Consider the following 21,281-nt stretch of genomic DNA (forward strand, 5'->3'; position numbering starts at 1 on the left):
CTTAATCCAAGGATCTTACCTTTGAAGAACCAGGCCTTCCTTCTTGATGGTGTAGGCAAATGAAGTGAAGGGAGCCAGAGGGGACTTGGCGATGAGAATCTGCACATAAAACATATTTTCCCAGGGTTGGTCAAAGGGGAGATCAGAGATAAACCTCTATTGACTCCCCTTCCCACTTCGAGACAAAGTGGGAACATGTGACTATAAGCCATAAAGTTTATTTAAAAAAATTATTTTAGAACCAAATGAGTATTATTCCTTCCATCAGCTGGTCACTTAGGAAAGCTATACATTTATCACAACTATTCTGCCACTGAATACCATACTCTTTAGCCGGTTCTTCTAGAAATGTTTCATTATTTTATTTCACATGCTCAAATACCTACCTTTCTGGCCAAAGACAAACCTAAACTGATTCTCTAATCGTATTCATAAATTTAGCTATTTTGCTAAAAAGAAATTCAAAACTACCCTCAAAAGATAAAGATTTACCTTTATTATAAATATTCAAAATAACTCAGTAAAAGCAAAGCTATGATTAATTTGCTTTCTTGGCCCCAACTTTCACCAAGTCTGTATTCACACCATTTGCCATGTGACCACATTTCCTCTTACTTAGGGTGTGGGTGTTTCCCATGGTCCTGGACCATGGTTTTGGCCATGTAACTTGCTTTCCTAATAGGTTCTTTGCCTAGGCTTCGAGAAGCCTCCCATATCTTCACTTGCTCTCTTATGTTTCTGCTAACTGCCAGGGAAAAACACATCCACACTAACCTGCTCTCTCAGAAGGAGACTGAGAGACATCTGGAGCAGTGCTGGCCAGCCAGCCCCAGTCTAAAGAGCTGACCCCCAGGAGACCCACATACCCATTAGTTAAATGCTTATTATTGCATGCCTCTGAGATTTTGGTGTGGTTGTCATGAAGCATCATTGCAGCAAGAGCTGACTGATATACCAGGCAATACAAAATATCAAAAATATTTTGAGCAGTGGCATTCTTTTAACAAAATCCCTACTTTAAAAGGGATAGCCATTTGGTCATTAAAAAAATGATTACCATTAACAACTATTACCATACTTCATATGGTTCCACAGAAGCTCTAAGGACCGGTGGATTATTTGTTATAACAATTCTCTTGAAGGAAGATGAAAATCAGTTTCCTGCTTTACAAAGTAATATAGTCAAAGATAGTGACAGTTTAGTACAGAGCCACTTAGGTAATCAGGGAGGCAAGAGAGAAGGAAGAAGTACTTTCAAATAACCAAAAGGCTTACATGTAATATCTCAGTTTATCTCGGTTCAACAAACATTTACTGACTGTCAACTATGAGAAACAGTGGTATAATGTGGTGGAAAGATCACAGGCTGTAGTCACAGAATTTGAATCTTGGTTCTTCCACTAATCAGCTTGGTGCCTATGGCAAGGCCTGAAATTTTCCCCTCATAGCCACTCTCCCTTCTTCTTTGTAGTTAATAACTCCCCAGGTTTCAACATTTCTTTGCCTCTTTTGCAACTGGGTGTGGCCATGTGACCAAGCTTTGACTAAGAGACGGTGAGTGCAAGTGACAAGCAGCACTTCCAGTATTTTGAAAACTTATGTTTTCACTAAATAATGATGTGCTCTCCATTTTCCCTTTCCCTCTTCCCAAGGGCAGGGAGGAACCAGCTTCAACCCCATGGAGGTGGACATCCTGGGAGATAATGAAGCAACACAGGAGAAGGGAGTAGGGTGACCTCATAAAGCATCCATGCTTCTTACGTGGGGTCACCTGCCCATCTCAAGATAGAGCCACCTGTCTGAACCACTGAATTCCCAATAGTTTTGTTACTATGGTGTATATAGCCTGAATTCTAACAAATACTGCAGCTCTGCACAACCTAACCTTTTGGATTCTCAATTTCCTCACATGTAAAATGGGGATAACATCACGTACCTAAATGGGATTACTGTGAGGATTAAATTAAATATATAAAATTTCTGTCATTGGGTCAAACTATCAAAAACATTTCCAAACAACTCATCACATATGCTTCCCAAGTGCTTCCCTTGATTCTCACTCATCAAAAACAAAAATACTTTACTTTTAAAGGATTCAACTCAAATTAAATCTCAATTTTTACTACGGCTCCAAAGTTATCTAGATAAACTTGCTCATCATCCTTAGAACCAATGAGTAGATGGTACAGGCGGGCATTTGCATCTTCATGTCCAAAACATGTCACCTGGAAATTAGACAGAACCTTTCTGGCAAAGATAGTTTAGGGATGGTTCCTTGTGAAGTTTACAGATGGCCCTTGGTAGAAGAACAGTGCAACAGAAGAGAGGATGGTGCTTCTCGAACTTTAATGTGAATGTGAATCATCTACAGGTCTTGCTGACATGCAGTTTCTCATTCAGTATGGTTTTAGTGGGGCCTGAGAATCTGCATTTCTAGCAAGCTCCTAGGAGATGCTGATGCTGTGCTCCATAGTCCACATTTGGAGCAGCTGGGTTCCAGGAAATTAGCCTGACTGAAGAATGTAAGACAAAGAAGCAAGAGGCAGGAGACCTGGAGCCAATTAGAAAGCTACTGTGATAACTCAGGGATGAGATGACAAGGGCCTCAACCACAGCTGTGTCAGAAAGAATGGGAAAAAAGGAAATGGAGAAAAGAAATAGAAATCCTTTAGATCAAAGAGCAATAGAAATAAACTAAACATATCCAAAACCTCAGATCTTTATTGTCTGCATGAAGCAATTGGACATGAAACCAAAAGGATATAAATAAATAAAGTATCATACTATATTTTTGAAAATTGTATTACCCTTTTTATTTGATAGATTGCAAAACTGAGACTCAGGGGGAGAAAAGGAGGTGATATTCCAATGCAACACAACAAATGGGATCTAAGCCTCAGCCTCCAGCTCAGTGGTGCTGCCTCCATCATTTGAATGCTTCCACTCCCAGCAAGCACAATGCTCACTGTGAGTAAGCCAGGAGGGCCTCACCTGGAGAGACCTCACACCTGGAAGGACCTCCCTTCCAGGGATTCACAGGGTTCGGACAGGTCATTGATTAATGTCCTGTTCTTCCTGAGCAGGGTTTAAAATGGGTTATCAAAAGATGATTTGTATGCAGTTAGAAAGAGGAAGTGCTCAGTTATGTCAGATGAATCCCACTTCCTTTTTTTGGGAAGAACTTCCAGATTAATAGATGAGAGAGCTACCACCAACATGAAATATCTGATTTTCAGCAAAAAACGCAACAAATTCTCAATGTCCTTCTGCATCAAGTGAAGACAAGTTGGGCTGGATGCTAATATCATTAAGTGGATTTGTAAGTGAGAAGATGATCAGTTGCAACCTCTAGTAGAAGGTACCTGATTCTAGCCTTGGTCCTGTCAATGTTCCACATTCTTACTGACCTGGATAAGGACACTGATGTATTCAACCACATCCATACAACAGATATGGGATCCACCAGGAAACAAAACTTACAAAAACTGCCACCCTAATGGAGCTTACATTCCAAAGGAAGAAAAAGATAATAAACAAAATGAGTAGGCAGAATATATGGTATATTAGATGATTATGCATGCTGTGGAGGGGAAAAAAGCAGAGAAAGAATATAAGAAGTATATTAGATCACAGAAAAGGGTCAATTTTAAATAGAGTACTAGGAGAAGACCTTACTAAAAAAGGTGACATTTGGATTTGTGGATCACATAATTAAATCCACTGATGGGATGCTGAATATGGTAAGAGAAGACAAAAAACTTAGGGGTGCCCGAGTGGCCCAGTCCTTTAAGCATCTGCCTTTGGCTCAGGTCCTGATCCCAGGGTCCAGAATAGAGCCCTGTGTCAGGCTCTCTGCTCAGCAGGGAGTCTGCTTCTCCCTGTCCCTCTCCTCTCCCCAGCCCCCTGCTTGTGCTTGCAAGCATGCGCTCTCTCTCAAATAAATAAATTAAACCTAAAAAAAAAAAAAGAAGTTGTTATACTGGATTAGATAATCATAATATCAAAACAAATCTCAGTTTGGTTAGAAGGTTTGTTCTATTTTAGAATGAAATTTTATTGAAACATGTGTAAGGCCTTGCCCTTGAGGACAGAGGACCAACTACTGGTTACAGAATGGAGGACATGAGATTTAGCATTCAGAAGATGGATTAGGAGGGCTAGTTAACTACAGTTCAGTGTGAGTTGGTTGCGGGATGTGGTTCACAAAAATCTAGTGTGGTCTCAGGTTGTATCAGTGGAGACGCAGTATCTGGAACAAGAGAAGTGATGGTCCTTTTCTTCTCATTCAGCAAACCATACTGGGTGCAATGTGTTTGGATCAGAGCCTAAATTCCAAAGGGAAACTGACAAAAAAGAGAATAACTGGAGGAGAACCATCAAGTGGTTAAACACGCAAAGCAACCCGTGACCACAAACACTTCAATGCAAACATGATGTTAAGAGGTCTGGGGTGAAGGTGCATATTGCTCTTAATATGGGCTTTCTTTCTTTCTTTTTTTTTAATACGAGTTTTCTAATCTGAAGATTCCGTAGTATTATATAGTAGAGAGGGGGAGTGTAAATTTGTTTTCTAGCCCAACAGAGTTCAGAGAAAAAGTGATGCTTGCCATGTATCTTTGTGAATGCATATAGTCTTCCCTTTTGAAGACTTGAATGAATATCCCATGCCCTTGTGCCTTTCTGCCTTTCAAACTACAAATTATCCTTTTCTAAAGCAAACAACCCTCCCTAGCAGATAATTTGGACTGTTCTGTTTCAGATGTTCAGTCATCCCATAAATTCGGGGTGTTCTAATCATTGTCTGACTTGTGCTGTTGTCAAGTATCATTCCACCTTCTTCAATAATGACCTACAGGGAGGGTCAGGCTGCTTAATAAAACTCCAGGGCCCTAATGAAAAATTTTTATCATACTCAACCCTGTGTGCAATCGTGAAGTTGGCTTTAGAATCCTCTGAGCGTTCATAGAAATATGTAGTTGGGCAAGAATGAATGCAGACACTGTGGCTTAGAAAGCCCAAGGCCCCACAAGGCAGGTGTGCGCTATTGTGAGCTTTTATCCCCCCTGTGAATAGCCAGGTTGTTTTTTCTTGAATGTTTCCTTCATATCAAACTATTTCAGCTTTATACTGTAATGAATATATTTTCTCCTCTCTTCACCTATCCTTGCAAGCAAAGTGGTCATCAATATTTTAAAATTCTTTGGAGGAGCATTTAAGGTATAGGTGTGCTGGGTCCCAAATCCCACTACTATCTGGAGTTAATTTCCATTACTCGTTCCACCCACGCATTTATCCATGCACTTATTCAACCCACAAATATTTACTGGGCACCTTCCTTTGTGCTAGGCACCGTTCTAGATGCAGGGGATATAGCAGAGGGGTGAGACAGAAAAGGTCCTTACTTGCATGGAGCTGACATTCTGGTGGCAGAACACAGACAATACAGAGAAGACTTTAGGCCTTTGGGCTTTTTTTTCACATTGACGTTCTACTATGAGTTCCTCATTCCTGAGCACTCATTCATTCTTTCAATCCATTCATCAGTAAACATTTATTGTTGGGCCAAGCAGATTCAATTTGCACTGTGTGCATTTGCATTTTTTAAAGGATTGCTATCTATTTCTACCTCAATTTATTTCTTAGGTGTATGTTCTGAATTCTCGATGGGATTGCAAAGATCAGGGGCATGTTCTTTGATCCCACACCCATCCTTTTTATAGGGCCCAATCCAGTACTTTGTACAAAGTGGGTGCCTAAAATGATTGACAGGCATTTTCCTCACTGTTCTTTACTTTATCCCTGTGCTGTATGTGTAAAGGTTTCTTCTAATTAACAAGTGAAAACACAGAGGCCTACATATTTTAAATAAAATGTGGAAGGGGAAATCTGTCCTTGGAGCTCACTAGCCTCCCCTTACAAACCCTATTCTCCTTCTTTTATGTCCCTTCAGGTGTCTATTTGGCTCCAAGCAAATTGTCAATGGATTCTCTTTAGTTCTGATCAGGTGACAGCTGATTTAAACCTTCCAGTGTTACCTTTTCTGGTGTTTTCATTTAAATATAAGACTCTCGAAGGAGAGTAATGGATCTAAAATGGTGGAAAATCCTACAGGATCGGGGTGGGTGAGGGAGCGTTCCGCAGTTCCCACAGTAATGATGGTGGTGATGATGGTGATGGTGATGATGATGATGATGATAAGAAAACAACAACCCTTTGAGGTAGTAGGCTTATATAAGTGCTGAAATCAGGATTCCAGCCCAAGCCAGCTGGTTCTATAGTCCATACTTTTAACCACCATGATGGCAGCCCCCAACTTATCATGTACAGATCAATCTACTTATCCAGGATAATACATCAAATGAGGCAGAATATATAACAGCAAATAAGGACATTTTTTTCTGCAGCATGGATATTGCACAATTCAAGACACAGAAGGGAACTGGATAGGGCATCCATGCAGGTTGCCTTGGATGTTCACAAGCTTCCACAATGGCAGTCTTGTTTCTGCCCTTCATTTCCCAATGTCCAAATCCTACCTATTCTTTGAACCTCATACAAATGCCACCTCTCCCAGAAAGCTTATGCCAATGTCTCCAGCCTGAGGTAATCTGTCTCTAATCCCATCACACTTCATCTATACCTCTCGAATAGTGCTTACTGCTTTCTCCACGGTTTCACAGTTAATGTTACCTGGACTCACTGCCATGTATTTGAAGGTAGAGACCATTAACATCATTGCTGCTTTTTCTAGTCCCACCAAACTCCAGTATGGGGCCAAATACATAATAGAAGCTCAATTATAAAACCCGACAATGGAGGAGTGAATAAATGCACAAACTGGTGACCCTCAGAAGCCCTGACTGATACCCACTTTGAGGACTTAGCTGGTACCTCTCCCCAGAGTTGGGAGACAGAAGATGGCATAGAAAGGAGCAGCCTGCCCAGTCAATCACTGCCAAGATTCTCAGCTTGGGCAGGTCCAAAGTCAAGTCTTTGGTTTCAGCTTGCTATAGCATCACATGTTTTTCCTGGCCTGATCCCACTTCTAAGAGGCTCAGAAAGTGGAAAAGGAGCCATAGAACAGAAAGTGCTGGCCATAGGAACCTCAGGCCTCCTCCAGTATGGTGACACCTTCTAGGGATAGTGCCTGTGTCCTTCTAAAGTGTAGGTGCGACTGTCCCCTTATCTGGAGCAACTCAGTCCAGGCCTTCTCCTTCACGGGTGGTCAGGAAGGCTAGTGTGGACCAGACGGCAAAAAGATGTCAGGAACCTTGGGTATAGACTGTCCTGCAGGCTGCTTTTACAGAGTTCTGGTCCTGGCAGTTTAACTGAGTTCCTGCAATACAGTCCCAACTTTAGGAAAAAGTGAGTTTTGCCTTTATGGCCCAGGAAAGTAGACATGAATAAGCAGCCATGTGCTGAGGGTAATTGGCACCAATTCTTCCACTTTCTCTTCTCTAATTCTTGTGCCAGGCAGGCTTCCTTGAACACTGCTAATGAATTCTTCCTCTCTTCTATTTCCTTCCCCTTCCGACTCACTACCCCAAATCTCACATTGGTTGGGGGTGAAGGGTAGAATAAAACCAGCTGGCAGAATAAAAGAATAAGCAGAAGAAATTCTTCCTGTAGGGGCAGGTGGTAGGCCTGGCTTTCTTTCTATACTTGCTCTCCGTTACAAAATTAAGAGCCCAAAGACAATGTAATATGTTGAGCCAAGACACCTGGGGTGAGAAGCAATTGAGATAGCTGAGATATAGGACTTTACATCCATCTGCAATTTCCTATTTTGGTACTTATCTAACCCTGTCTCAGTCTCCTCTGTGATCAGCAAGATTATGTGGTTGTTGATGAATTCAGCAGTGATGTCCTTCTTGAATGCATCCGATACTTTCATCTGCATGCAAGGGTCCTTCTGAGAAGCAAGGGAGGAAACCTACTGACTCTGAAATGTCCTTCAACAGGGACCCTATTATCTCACTTCAACTGGATGCCTGGGCTAATAAAACCCATTGCTAAGCTAAACAAACCTTTCCTCTAGCTGTGCCAAGTGTCTGCGACAGAAATCCTTCATGCCAGGGATTTTCCTCCTTGTCCAAGACTTAGAAAAAGGTTGTTTTCTCAGCTGCTTTGAAGCCCAGGAAGACAGCCAGGGAGGCAAACAAGCCAGTCAGTCTTGCATCAGATAATTCAACAGGCTTTTGATAACCCCAAGTCTTCTGTGTCTTCCCCAGGTTGAGCTGAACTCTCCAAGCCTAGGGACAGAAGGCCCGGAAATGCTCCAGACAGGAAGATCTCTGTGGCTGGAAGGAGGCCACAAGGACAGGGAGGCTTGAAGTATACCCAGAGATCCTCAAAGGAATTCCCTAGTCATTGTGTTAAGAGAGCTGGAGGGAAAGGTGGCAGAGGTCCAGCTCCCAGTCCGCATCTGAATTGTATACTGATTAGAATCTGCTTCATCACTTGGAAAATCACTCTCCATGGAATGCTGAAGTGTCAGTACCAACAGCTTTGCAAAATTATGAGGGGAGAGTAGAGAATGAGTTTCATGGCATCTAAACTGCCGTCTCAAAATAGTGGAGTAAGATCTGTAGAAGTAATATAGTACTGGAAAATGACAGGGTGGAAAAATGAACCATATTTGAGCAGGCATGAACTTATTAATTTATCTACATATGGCCTGTTTCACAACTTTCCCTACAGAAATTAGGGGCAGAAATTAAGTTGATCTGAATTGCTAATGAAATATAATTCTAGACTCAGAAGATTCTCCTAGAAAGTTTGGCCCTGAGGCTACAAGATCTTATTCCCTATAGAGTATCACCATACTCTTTTATAACATCTCTCTGGTGATTATTTAAAAAATGTTTATCTATAATACATCAGGTTCCCAAAGTATATAAACTAAAAAAGCTAGCTCCCTAAAGAAAACATTAATTTCCTCAGACCAATAGGACATTAACTTAGTAAATTATGATAGCAATTTTTCAGGGTCAGAATGGCATTTTGAATTTATTATTTTTTCCCCAACATTTTATTATGAAAATTCTCAAACAGACAGCAAAGTTGAAAGAATTTTATAGTGGGTGCCCATAAACCTATCAAGTAGATTCTACCATTAATATTTTATTATACTTGTTTTTATCACTTATCTATCCATCCAACAGCCCATGTTATATTTTTGTTGTTGTTGCATTTCAAAGTCAATTGGAAACATCAGTGGACTTTCCCCTAAATACTTTGACATGCATATAGTTAACTATAAGCTTAATATTTGTTCCTATATTTTTAAAAACCATGTTGGGTTTTTTTCCCCAATGACTTTTACATGAGATTTGAAAGAGTGATTTTTCCCAAATTATACTAAAATCAGAAAGAATTTAGTGACTGCACATATATAGATAGCATACAAATGTATACAGTCAAAGAATATGGGTCATTCTTTCTATATTAAATATCAATTTTATTGGGGCGCCTGGGTGGCGCAGTCGTTAAGCGTCCGCCTTCGGCTCAGGGCGTGATCCCAGCATCATGGGATCGAGCCCCACATCAGGCTCCTCCACTATGAGCCTGCTTCTTCCTCTCCCACTCCCCCTGCTTGTGTTCCCTCTCTTGCTGGCTGTGTTTATCTCTGTCAAATAAATAAATAAAATCTTTAAAAATAAGTAAATAAATATCAATTTTATTGAGGAATTACTTATATGCAATAAAATTCTTTTTTAATATAGACGCTTAAGCTATACATTTCCCTTCAAGCACTGATTTAGTTGCATCACATAAGTTTTGGCATGTTGTATTTTTGTTCTCACTTTCTCAAAGTATTTTCTAATTTCCCTTATGTTTTCTTTGACTTATTGCTTATTTAGGAGTGTGTGTGAGTGTGCATTTAACTTGTACACATTTGAGAATTCCCCACATTTTCTCCTATTATTGATTACTAATTTTATTCCACTGTGACTAGAGACATATACATGCTTTCCTTCAAGATCAATTTGTGTGGTAATATATGGTCTATCGAGGAGAATGTTCCATGTACACTTGAGAAGAACGTGTATCTGCTATTATTGAGTAGAATGTTCTACAATGCCTATTAGGTCTAGGATTTATAGTGTTGCTCAAGTCTTCTATTTCCTTGTTGACCTTCCGCCTAGTTGTTCTATCTATTATTGAAAGTGGGTATTAAATCTCCAAGTACTGGGCACCTGGGTGGCACAGTGGTTAAGCGTCTGCCTTCGGCTCAGGGCGTGATCCCGGAGTTCTGGGATCGAGCCCCACGTCAGGCTCTTCCTCTATGAGCCTGCTTCTTCCTCTCCCACTCCCCCTGCTTGTGTTCCCTCTCTCGCTGGCTGTCTCTCTCTCTCTGTCAAATAAATAAATAAAATCTTTAAAAAAAAAAATAAATAAATCTTCAAGTACTATTGTTGAATTGTCTATTACTCCCCTTCAATTCTGTCAGTTTTTACTTCATGTATTTTGGGGTTCAGTTGTTAGATGCATATATGTTTATTATTGCTATGTCTTTCTGATGGATTCACTTTTTTATTCTTTCAAAATGTCCTTTTTTGGGGAACCTGGGTGGCACAGTTGATTAAACGTCTGACTCTTCATTTTGGCTCAGGTCATGATCTCAGGGTCATGGGGTTGAGCCCTGTGTCAGGCTCCACTCTCAGTGTGGAGTCTCCTGGAGATTCTCTCTCTCCCTCAGCCCTTCTCCCGACTTGCACTAAGTAAATAAATAAATAAATAAATAAATAAATAAATAAATAAAGTCTTTTAAGAAAGAGAGTACTTTTTTTGCTTCCGGTAATAATTTTTTTAAAAGGATTTTATTTATTTATTTGAGAGAGAGAGAGCATGAGCAGAGAGTGACAGAGGGAGAAGGAGAAGCAGACTCCCATTTAGCAGGGAGCCCAGAGGTGGGGCTTGATCCCAGCACTCTGAGACTACAACCTGAGCTGAAGGCAGATGCTTAACTGACTGAGCCACCCAGGCACCCCTCCAGTAATAATTTTTGTCCCAAAGTCTATTTTGTCTGATGTTGGTAACCAGCTCTCTTTTGGTTACTGTTTGTGAAAGGGCTCCTGAAGCCAATTTCAATGCATGTATATGTTGAGGCTTCCCCATACCAAGAACACAAGACAACTATTTCACCGTTATGGCTCTGAAGCATTTACAGGAACTGGAGACAAAAGAGTTAGTATTATAACAAAGGACGTTCCATTGCTCTTACTGCTTGGGAAATGCCAAAAGTTTTGGGATCTGTGAGTGAGGACCTGTGGATGAAGACCAAATATATATGGGAAATATATGTGGGTGATCTAAATCACAATATTACCACTTGCATGGTACGTATTTGTCCATCCTTTAAGCAATTTGTTTTTGACTCCAAAGTGTGTCTCTTGTAGACAGGATTTGGTTGGATCATATATATATCTGCTTTTGATTGGAATATTCTGCCAATCTCTGCTTTGGATTGGAATATTTAGTTCAGTCTACGGCCATACCACCCTGAACGTGCCTGATCTCATCTGGAATATTTAGTTCATTTACTTTTAATGTAATTATTGATAAGGTAGGATATATCTGCCATTTTGCTATTTGTTTTTCTGTGTACCTTATGTTTTTTTGGCTCCTCTGTTTTTCCTTTACTGATTTCTTTGTGTAAGATATTTTTCTAGTATACCGTTTTAATTCTCTTATTTCTTTTACTATACATTCTTAAGTTATTTCCTTATAGGTTGCTCTGGGAATTGCTATTAAAATTTTAACTTTAAACAATTTAGTTCAGATTAATAACACTTTAATTTCAATTATTTACAAAAACTTTGCTCCAATATAGCTTCATTATCCTCCTTTCCTTTGTACTATTGTTATACAAATTACATCTTTATGCATGTTATCAACATAGTTTTATATTTATTACTTTATGCAGTTGTCTTTCAAATCAGATAGGGGAAGAAAAGAACTACAAAAAAAATACATTCATACTGTCTCTTTTATTTACCTATGTATTTACCTTTATGGACGCTCCTTGTTTTATCATGTGGATCTGACTTACCTTCTAGTGTCTTTTCATTTCACTCCTTTAAGTACTTCGTGTATGTCAGGTATACTAGTGACAAATTCTCAGATTTTGTATTTCTGAGAGTATCTTACTTTATCCTCATTTTTGAAGGATAGTTTTGCTAGATATACAATCCTTGGTTGACAGTCTTTCTTTCAGCAATTTGAATATGTCATTCCACTGCCTTCTGGCCTCTATGGTTTCTGGTGAGAAGTCAGCCAACTAATTTTATTGAGGATCCTTTATACATGAAATCACTTAGTGATTACTAATTGAATAGCTAATGATAAAAAAGATTCTCTGTATGCCTTGAACCTGTAAGTCTCCCCACCTTTGCCAAGGGTCTCTCTGGGTGTTGAGGCATGCCTTCAACACTCCAGCAAGCAGTGTAAAACTCTGTCTTAACCTTTACTTCTTGCTTACACAGAGCCTTAAGGTCAGCCAGAAGTGAGAGTGTAAGGTCCTTTTAGGTCCTTCCTGGGCATGAGCAAAGCCCTGTGCATTTGTGTAGCCTTGGGTTCCCTGGTATATGTAGGACATTTACAAAGCTCCCTGAGGACTTCTCATTCCCAGAATTTTTTTTTTTTTATTTTTTTGGTCAGCCTCTTGTTAGCCCATCCTGGTAATGGGACCTTAACAGTCATGATGGTAAGTAATTGTCACTGATTATTTTCAACAAATTCCCTGTGGGTAGAGCTGTTCACACAGACCAAATTCTGAGGCAGGTCAAAAAGGACAAGCCTTGAGAATGGAGCTTTCAGTGAGCTGTCAGACAGGTCACATGGTGACAATTCTCTTGGATGGGGCTTTTGGGGAGCTGGAAACCTGTTCTGCCTCTTCCAGTGGCTGTTAGGCTGCTCGCTTACAAAGTGATTGTAGTTGAAAGATGGTCGGCTTTCAAGATTACTGCAGAGCTGGGGAGGAGGAGGATGGGATTAGGGAAAGTTAAAATGCCACAAATGTTACTGTTCTTAACAGAATTCTTCTGCTTTTCTTGAATAAACACTCCTCAAATTGTTGCAAGCTATAGTTAATTTCCAGAGTTCTGAAAAAGTTGATTTTGAGAGTTTTTGTCAATGTTCTTCCTGCATTGTGGAAGTGCAGACATTTTGAGTGCCATATGATGCCCTTCTATATATTGATTCTCTCAAGGCAAATTTTTAGATATCCTGATTCAATATCCATCTGTTATCTCCCATATTCTTTTTCTGTTTTAAATGTTTTCACAGCTTTAGATAATTTGTTTTTTTTTAAGACTGATTTATTTATTTGCGAGACAGCGTGTGAGTGGGGGGAGGGGCAGAGGGAGAGGGAGAGAGAGAATCCTCAAGCAGACTCCCTGCTGATCACTGAGCCTGATGATCACATGACCCTGAGATCATGACCTGAACTGAAATCTAGAGTCAGACACTTAACTGACTGAGCCACCCAAGCTCCCCTGTTTTGTTTTTAATGAACTTAATGCTTATACATACTCTGAAATAGCAAATAACATCATATGGTGTTATTTTCCACTCCTTTAACTGAATTTATGTTGGCTATCATATTTTTAATTTCCAGGAGCTTTTTCTTGTCCTCTATTTCTAATTCAGCACATCCTATTCTTGTTAATTCTTTAATTCTCAGAAATTAATTATGTAGTTTACATTTTATTTTCCTTCTGAATTTTGCATTAGCTCTAATTCCTCATGGAATTTTTTTCTTTTTTTTCTGTTTGTTTTATTCTCTCTTTGATGTGGGAAGCATTTCCAAATGATCCGTGGTTGTTCAGTCATATTTAAATTATATAATATAAAATATATTTTATTTTAAAAATATAATTAGAAATACTATGTATATGGACAACATTTGTAAACTGGTGGGATCCACTAGAGAGTGATCAATGTCAATACACAGAGATGCCTTCTCAGAGGAGGACTGGTATTTAAAGAAAAGAGTTCTCCAATCTCTTGTCTAATTTCCACATTCTAGAAGCAGGGCAGAGAAAGATTCACCATTTGGCAGGTATAATCCCATTTTAGCTGTATGCCTCCCCATATCCTCTGCTTTGTTTGGAGTCCCAAGCCTGAAATTTCTCAGATTCATTTTCTCCGAAGATAAATTTTGGCCTTCAACCTGGGTTGGAGAGATTTATCACCTGGCTGTCCAGGGTGACAAAGGGACGTCCAACTATTTCATATATAATTTTCAACCAATCTGTTGTCATCTTCTTTATCTTCTGTGATATCTGGTGCTTCCAAGTTCTGAGAAAACCTCTCATGTTCTACTGTGGCACTTTGGTTTGCAGTTTCCTCTGTTATGCGCTGTCAATCGTCTATCACTTCCTGTCTTGAATACTTCATTGAAATCTGTCGATGTCTCAAATGATTCTCAATGTCTTTGCCCTTTTGGGTTAATATTTTTTTATTACTATTAAGCTGAAATAATTTCAGATACATCATGAGAAAGAGTAGAGATAAACATAAGTGGTTAAACCTTCACATTAAAGAGGAGGTTGTCTTTGCAAGCGTTAGTTCTATTTCCAATCAGGTAGTGATTTGTTGGTATTGTCATAATATTAGATTTGAGGGTCAGTTACATACACACACACCATACGTATAAGTACTATATCCACCAAAAAGTTCCCCTCGAGCCTGCTCAATATAATTTTTAACTATTCTTGGGGCACCTGGGTGCCTCAGTTGTTAAATGTCTGCCTTCAGCTCAGGTCATGATCCCAGCGTCCTGGGATCATGCCCCACATCGGGCTCCCTGCTCAGCAGAGAGCCTGCTTCTCCCTCTCCCTCTGTTTCTCCCACTGTTTGTGCTCTCCCTCTCTCTCTCTGGGTCAAATAAATAAATAAAATCTTAAAAAAAAAAGAGAGTCTTTAGTTTTTAACTATCCTCAAATCATTCTCCCGGGAGGCTAAAAAAATATGGCTTGGGGCAAGTATGATCATTATTACAAAATGTAAAATGCTTTGAATTTAGTCAATCATGGCTTCACATGTTGGCTGTATGATTTTGGGCACCCCAGCTTCTCCAAGCCTCACTTCCCTCATCTCTAAAATGAGCACAATAATACCACCCTCATGTGCTTATTGCAGAGATTCACGAGATGAAGGAAATGAATGAAAAATGGGGTACTTCGTGAGTACCTAAGAAATATTAGCTCCCACCATGGTGGGGGAGGGGGTAAAAAAATGCAAGAAAGTTAGGGACTTCCCCTGTCTTGAAGGTCAGTCAGCTCAATAATCTGTCTTTGCCATCCATGTGAGAGTGTCTATGTGTGTAAGGCTAATGTATCATTCCACACTCAGGCTGTAGCACTGTACATTGAGGCTTCAAATGAGCTTTCTAACCGTTACTGAAATTGTTAATATTACCATTGGGTGCTGCTAAAGGGAGAAGTAAGAACTGGTTGGATCTAGTAAGTTCATGGTCATCAAATATCATATTTAAACTTTGTTTTTAACTTAAAAAAAATCAAAAGTTAATGGAAATACCATTGATTTTAACTTTCAAATAGGTATGAGCTGGTTTCATTGTTACCTGAATCTGGAAATTTCAATCTAGCTCCGACTAAAGCAACCAAATACTGTTACACAAAATTTCAAGTGACAAAGATCTTATTGCCTTTCTCTACCCTAAATCAGGAGTATAAAAATGACCAGGAAAAAAAAAAGATGCACAGGCGGTCTGTCCAGATATAAACACTAAGCTCTCTGAACATGCAGTGAGGCAGGCCTGGCTTCCCAGCACGGTCCACAGGCCCAGAGGAAGCAGAGCTGGATCTTCTTGTCCAGCCCTGCTCAGAAAGACAGCCAAGGTAAGGCAGCTCTGGCCTGCAAAGGTCACAGAAGTAAGGCTGTGGCTGTGTGATTATTATGGTAAAAAGATGCCAGGAACTCTGAGGGTGTGTCTTGAATTCTGAAGCACACATCCCTGTTACATCATGCTTGGGCCACACGGGATTTTCTTTCGTCTCACAGGAATTGATTCGAGGAAGGCAACATGTTTCTATGTAAAGAGGCTGAACTCTGGGCTTGACATATCCAAAAACAGCTGGTCAAGTGGGACTGGTTTGTGTAATGTACCACATCCCTGGCTCTGTTCTGATGGGTGGAGAAACTATTGCTAGTGGGAAATCAACACACTCTTTCTTCAGAGCACGGTCAAATTAATTCCCTCTGTTACTGCAGCATTCTTACTATTTCCCTAAAGCCCTCCCCCAGTGAAAAAAGGGGCAGAGGACACGGAGGAAACACAGGATGGGATTGCCAATGAGTTTAAGAGTGTAACAGAGAGACAGTAGAATATCATTACCACCCTTTCCTTTAGGGCTTCAGCTAAATCTAGTTTGAACTAGTCTTTGCAATAAGCTTAGTAAGATGGAGGAGAGCTGGAACTTTATACAATAACTCTCTTCAGTGTTGTCAGCACATAACCGGGGACTTGTCAGTTTAATCATTGTTATTTTTAATATTTCTATTGTGACTGTGTCGAAATTTTACACTATATATAAATATACAGTAAGTATTTTTTCAAGTATTATTGAAAAATTAAGGTATCTTGAGTCCACAGAAATAGGCTCATAGACTGAAATAATTCAAGAAATAGGGATCTGCAGGAGAAGGACTTTAGAAAGAACTTGGTAAGAAGAGCTTGATAGAAACCACACTGTTTGTCAACTGGAGTTAAAAAGCTGTCCTATTTCTTTGGGAACCCACCAGGTTTCCATCTGGGGCTTACTTCAAACATCAGGACTCTTGGTGGGCTTGGGGTAATAATACTGATAGGAGCTAACATTTATTAACTAAGCTCTTGCTATGTGCCGGGCACTGTTGTAAGACATGTAATCCTCATACCAACCTCATGAGGTAAATACTATTATTATCCCCATTTAACCAATGAGGAAACTGAGGTACAGGTCAAGCAAGTCTATTGATCAATATAGGGGAGTGTCCGGCTTCCCATGCCTAGAACTTTTATTTATAGAAGCCCAAGAACAAGGGAGCCCATAGGGTCTGATTTCAGGGGTGACAGAAGGTCCCTAGTCACAATCTTCCTCCTCTCATTGACTTGTTAGGGTCTGAAATTCTCAAGAGAGCCATATATTTGGACCAAATCTGTGTCTTCAGGCAGCCTCCATGGTTAACACGAAATGTCCCGTCAGGCAGAGCGCATTCTCCAGAATGCATCAGTAGGTAATCTTACCTGAAAGGCCGGACCCTGAAGCTGGGAATACAGATGAATATTGACCATGAAAGAGGTCAGAAAACTCACCCACATAAGATGTTCCCTGGGATGAGAAGTCTGGACAGGGCCCTTTGTGGGGTGCAGCACAGCCTGTCACTGAGTCCCCAAAGGAAGGAGGTGGGGGGAGGGATGTTAACGTCTTCCCTTTTTGTTACCATGCTAAGGATTAGTCCTGCTCAGAATTTTTAGAGGCCTTTTAAAGTATCATAATCCCACTAGCACTTTTTTTCTTAACGTTGACCTGCCTGTACTATGGGACCATTTGCCAGTCCCACTAAACAACTGGCTGGCTTTCTCTTTCTCTACCCCTCCCTGCACTATGAATATAGTTTTATGGTCTTCTGATTATATAAATAACACATGTTCACTATAAATAATTCAAGCAATATAGAGTTATGTGGAATAAAGCAAACCGGCTCCTTCCCAGCAATTCTGGGTGAGGGAAACTCTTTATGTCAGGAACTACAGAGCAGAGTGTGGGGGTCTAAGCTCTCCTCTCTCTCCTGGGGCCCTTTGGAGGTAGTAGAGGAGGCAAGTCCAGAAGACCTGGCCTTAAAAAGTCCTGAACTCTGGTCCCACGCCTTCCAGTGTCAGCTTCAATCTGTCACCCCTCTGCTCCTGTCCTCCCACCAGGCAGGGAACTGCTTTCTGGAATGACACACAGCAACCTTGGCTTGGCCCAATTAGGAGGCACAACAATGTGAAAAACGTCTCCTTTGTTCCCTCAGGGTACCCATCTTAAATAACAACCCTCCACTTTTCCCCCTCCTTCCCAAGGATTTAATCATGTTTTAGAAGTAAACTAGAGCTCTGCCTAATGACTACAGGACAAAAGCTTTTTTCACGGAGACAAGAGCCCACACTGAAGAGTTTTCTCAGTGCTGAGGCAGAGTTCTAACACAGCAAGGAGGCGTGAATTAGAGGTAACCACCCTAACGACCCTACAGGCAGGTTCATCCCTAGCGGAGCCAGCCATGACTCTATAAAAACTGAGATACCAAAGAGGAAGAAAGGTGACAAAAGAGAATGGAAGCAAAAAACAAAAACAAAAGCCAGGTTCAGCAACTCAAGAGCGGAGCAGGGAGACCTCAGTCCTGTGGCATACAGCTGTAGACTCTCAGACTAGGAAGTCACATGATCTGGGGATGGATGGGGGATGGGCCTAAAGGAATCTCATTGTTCTGAGCTTGGATTATTTGGTGAGACCTGAGCCCTTTCCGGAGCCATCTTCCCCTTTAAAATCAGGATCAAGAGAGAGCACCAATTAAGGCAGGCCTTATTAAAAGACATTTAAAAACAACTCTATTTAAAGATCCATTAAGTCCAGACTAGTACAGAACAACTTTTATGGAGTATTTGTATAATGTTTACTACCTTCTTTGGGGTTCCCAGGTAGAAGGGGTTAGACAAAGTTAACAATGAAGCAAAGCATGCCTGTAATAATGATAGACTTAAATCAGCTATTTCTGGAGTGAAATTATCGATTGCTATGTCTCTAGCTTGGATCAAAGTTATTTGTTTCTTTAAATAATTAAAAACAAAAATACCTAAAGTATTCTGAGTTTAAGAAACGTGGCATTTCACTCATTTTAATGTCATCATCCTCTTGACCACATTTCTGTTATATCTACACCACAGCATACTATGCTGCTATGAAAAACTATAGTAACTATACCAGTAACTATATTTACACAGCAAGATTATCCAAAATGTAAGGATGATTTAGAAAGCAGGTTATAGAACATTAGCTATTGTGAGCACACACATATTTTCATATACGCATAGAAAGAGTCTAGAAGATTACATGCCTCTAGTGGATTTTCCTTCCTACTAGGTATTACTTCATATTGCTTGATTACTTCTCCACAAGTATGCATTACTTTTATGTTTCCCATCTTCAGAATAAATAAACAGAAGCATCCTATCTCTCGTACAGGTAGGAAAGTCAAGTTAAAGAGAGGGCGCGTGCTCTGCCATACTCAGTCAGCAAACTACCCAGGATATGCAACTCATTGTTGCCAGAAGTTTTCTGTTGAGCAGGCAGAGGCTCTAGCCGAATGCCACTGGAAGTAGATCATGCCAGAATGAAAATACAGGACCTAAAAAGGGCAGTCACACTTTGTGATTATATAAGGACATTATATTTACAATAAGTATAAGCAATGGTTACTTAGAGCTGAATGACTTATTTTATGTTATACTAATTCAACAAATATTTACTGAGAACCTCCTATGTCCCAGGTACTGGGCTAGACATTAGGGAAAACAAAGATGGATATGATGAGGTCCCTTCTCCTAAGAAGCTAAATGGCCAGCTTTGAAGTAACCCAGAAGGCCTCAGGAATCCAGAAGATGACACACGCTGAAAAATACCCGCTTCCCAGCTCCTTACTTCAGGACGAACAACAGTCCAAGGCTTTCGGGGCTTAAACGCCTGTTCCTCTTGCTTTTCCAGATTAGAGGTATCGTAGTAGAGTATATGGCTCATATAGCTACAGAATCTTAAAGTGAGCTTTCTCTCTCCATCAGACAAGCAAGACCCCTACGTATAACCCAACAGTCCTTACCCCCAGACTACCACATTCTTAGCCCCTTGAAAGCCATGCTTGGCTGCCTAGTGTCTTTTACTTTACAGAGGCTGTTCTCTCTCCCCTGAATGAACTATGTTAGAGCCCCACTCAAAAGTCACCTCCTCTATGTAAAGTCACCCCTCTCTTCACCTCCATTACAAGGCCTCGATTATCAAATGACTCCCAGTCTTACTCAGTCCATTCCAGTTGTCAAAATACTGAAATAATGCCATGCCATTTGGCAGATAGTTGCTGTTCCTACGGTCCTCAAGGACCCCATTGCTTCACTGGCCCAGGACCCTCCTACATGACCCAGAAACTAAGGCACAGTGGGAGGCGGTGGCTCCAGAACCCACTTCTCCCAGAGACTGGCATGCATTCTGCTGGGTCCCTTCCTGTGCAGAACTAGTTGTGAAATGTTTTTACTATCTTCCTGCCCATCACACTACATTGTGGTCAGTGGTTCCTAGGCTTGCCGATCCAGCTAGATTTTGAAACTATGTTTTATTCGCCTTGGCTTTTTCCAGAGCCTAGTCCAGTACATGGTACATGTTCGGTAAATGCCAGCTTGCTAAATGACCACATTTCCCAAATTATTACTAATGCCATCTCAGTTACTTATTTGATGCCACTTTTGAACTGGAAAGAATATTTTACAGCCCATCATTAATGATTAAGTGAGACTAAACCAGGAAAGGTTGTATTTTTGCCATGGAAGAAATGACATCAAGGACTTTCATAAAGCTTAATATGTGGCAAAGAAGCCATGGCTAACTAAAACCCGAAATAATTTTTTAATTGCTTTTAAGTCATTATTTTTAACTTACTCTTTATCTGAACCTTTTCCAAGAGCCTCATAAACCAGGATAGCTGTTTAATAGAAGTTTCATGCTTTTTTCTCTCTATAGTAGTGGAGGTGAATAATGAAAGGACAAAAGAAAACAAAGGAAGGAAAGAGCAAACATAAAAGGAGGAAGAGAAAAAGCAAAGAATGGAATCATCTAGAAAAGAAGAAGGTAAAGCTGAGTAATCATAATTGGTCTCTACCTAATGGGAGGATATAAACACCAATTTAATAATAAAGTTTCTCATTAGAATTTTTCTGCCCTCACATTTGTACGTAACTATGAGCATACAGTGTGTATATTATTCCAGTACTCTTTCTGTTGTAAGTCATAGAAATGCAACTGAGACTAAATGAAAAAGGAAACTTACTGGCTTATGTAACTGGAATGTTCAGGGGTAACTGACCTGAGGTACAGCTGGACCCAGGGCCTTAAATGATGACCTCAGAACTTCTCCTTCTTCCCCATGGAACATTCTCTCAATCTCTTGGTTTTGTTTCCCTCTGGGTTGACTTCATTGCCATTCTCAAGTAGGTTCCCTCTGCACGGTGTCCAAGATGGCCACCA

General features: G+C 40.3%; 1 protein-coding gene across 21 annotated transcripts in view; it reads right to left on the minus strand.

Moving 5' to 3' along the window:
• Positions 1-21,281, minus strand: part of RAD51B (RAD51 paralog B) — a 716,334-nt gene that overhangs the window by 167,101 nt on the left and 527,952 nt on the right. For all 21 annotated transcript variants that reach the window (XM_057318613.1, XM_048219988.2, XM_048219986.2 and 18 more), the window contains one exon: positions 20-99. In XM_057318613.1, coding sequence (XP_057174596.1) covers positions 20-99 — 80 coding nt within the window. The remainder of the gene's footprint in view (positions 1-19; positions 100-21,281) is intronic.

Source organism: Ursus arctos, unplaced genomic scaffold, assembly GCF_023065955.2.
Source record: "Ursus arctos isolate Adak ecotype North America unplaced genomic scaffold, UrsArc2.0 scaffold_25, whole genome shotgun sequence".
Lineage (NCBI taxonomy): Eukaryota > Metazoa > Chordata > Mammalia > Carnivora > Ursidae > Ursus > Ursus arctos.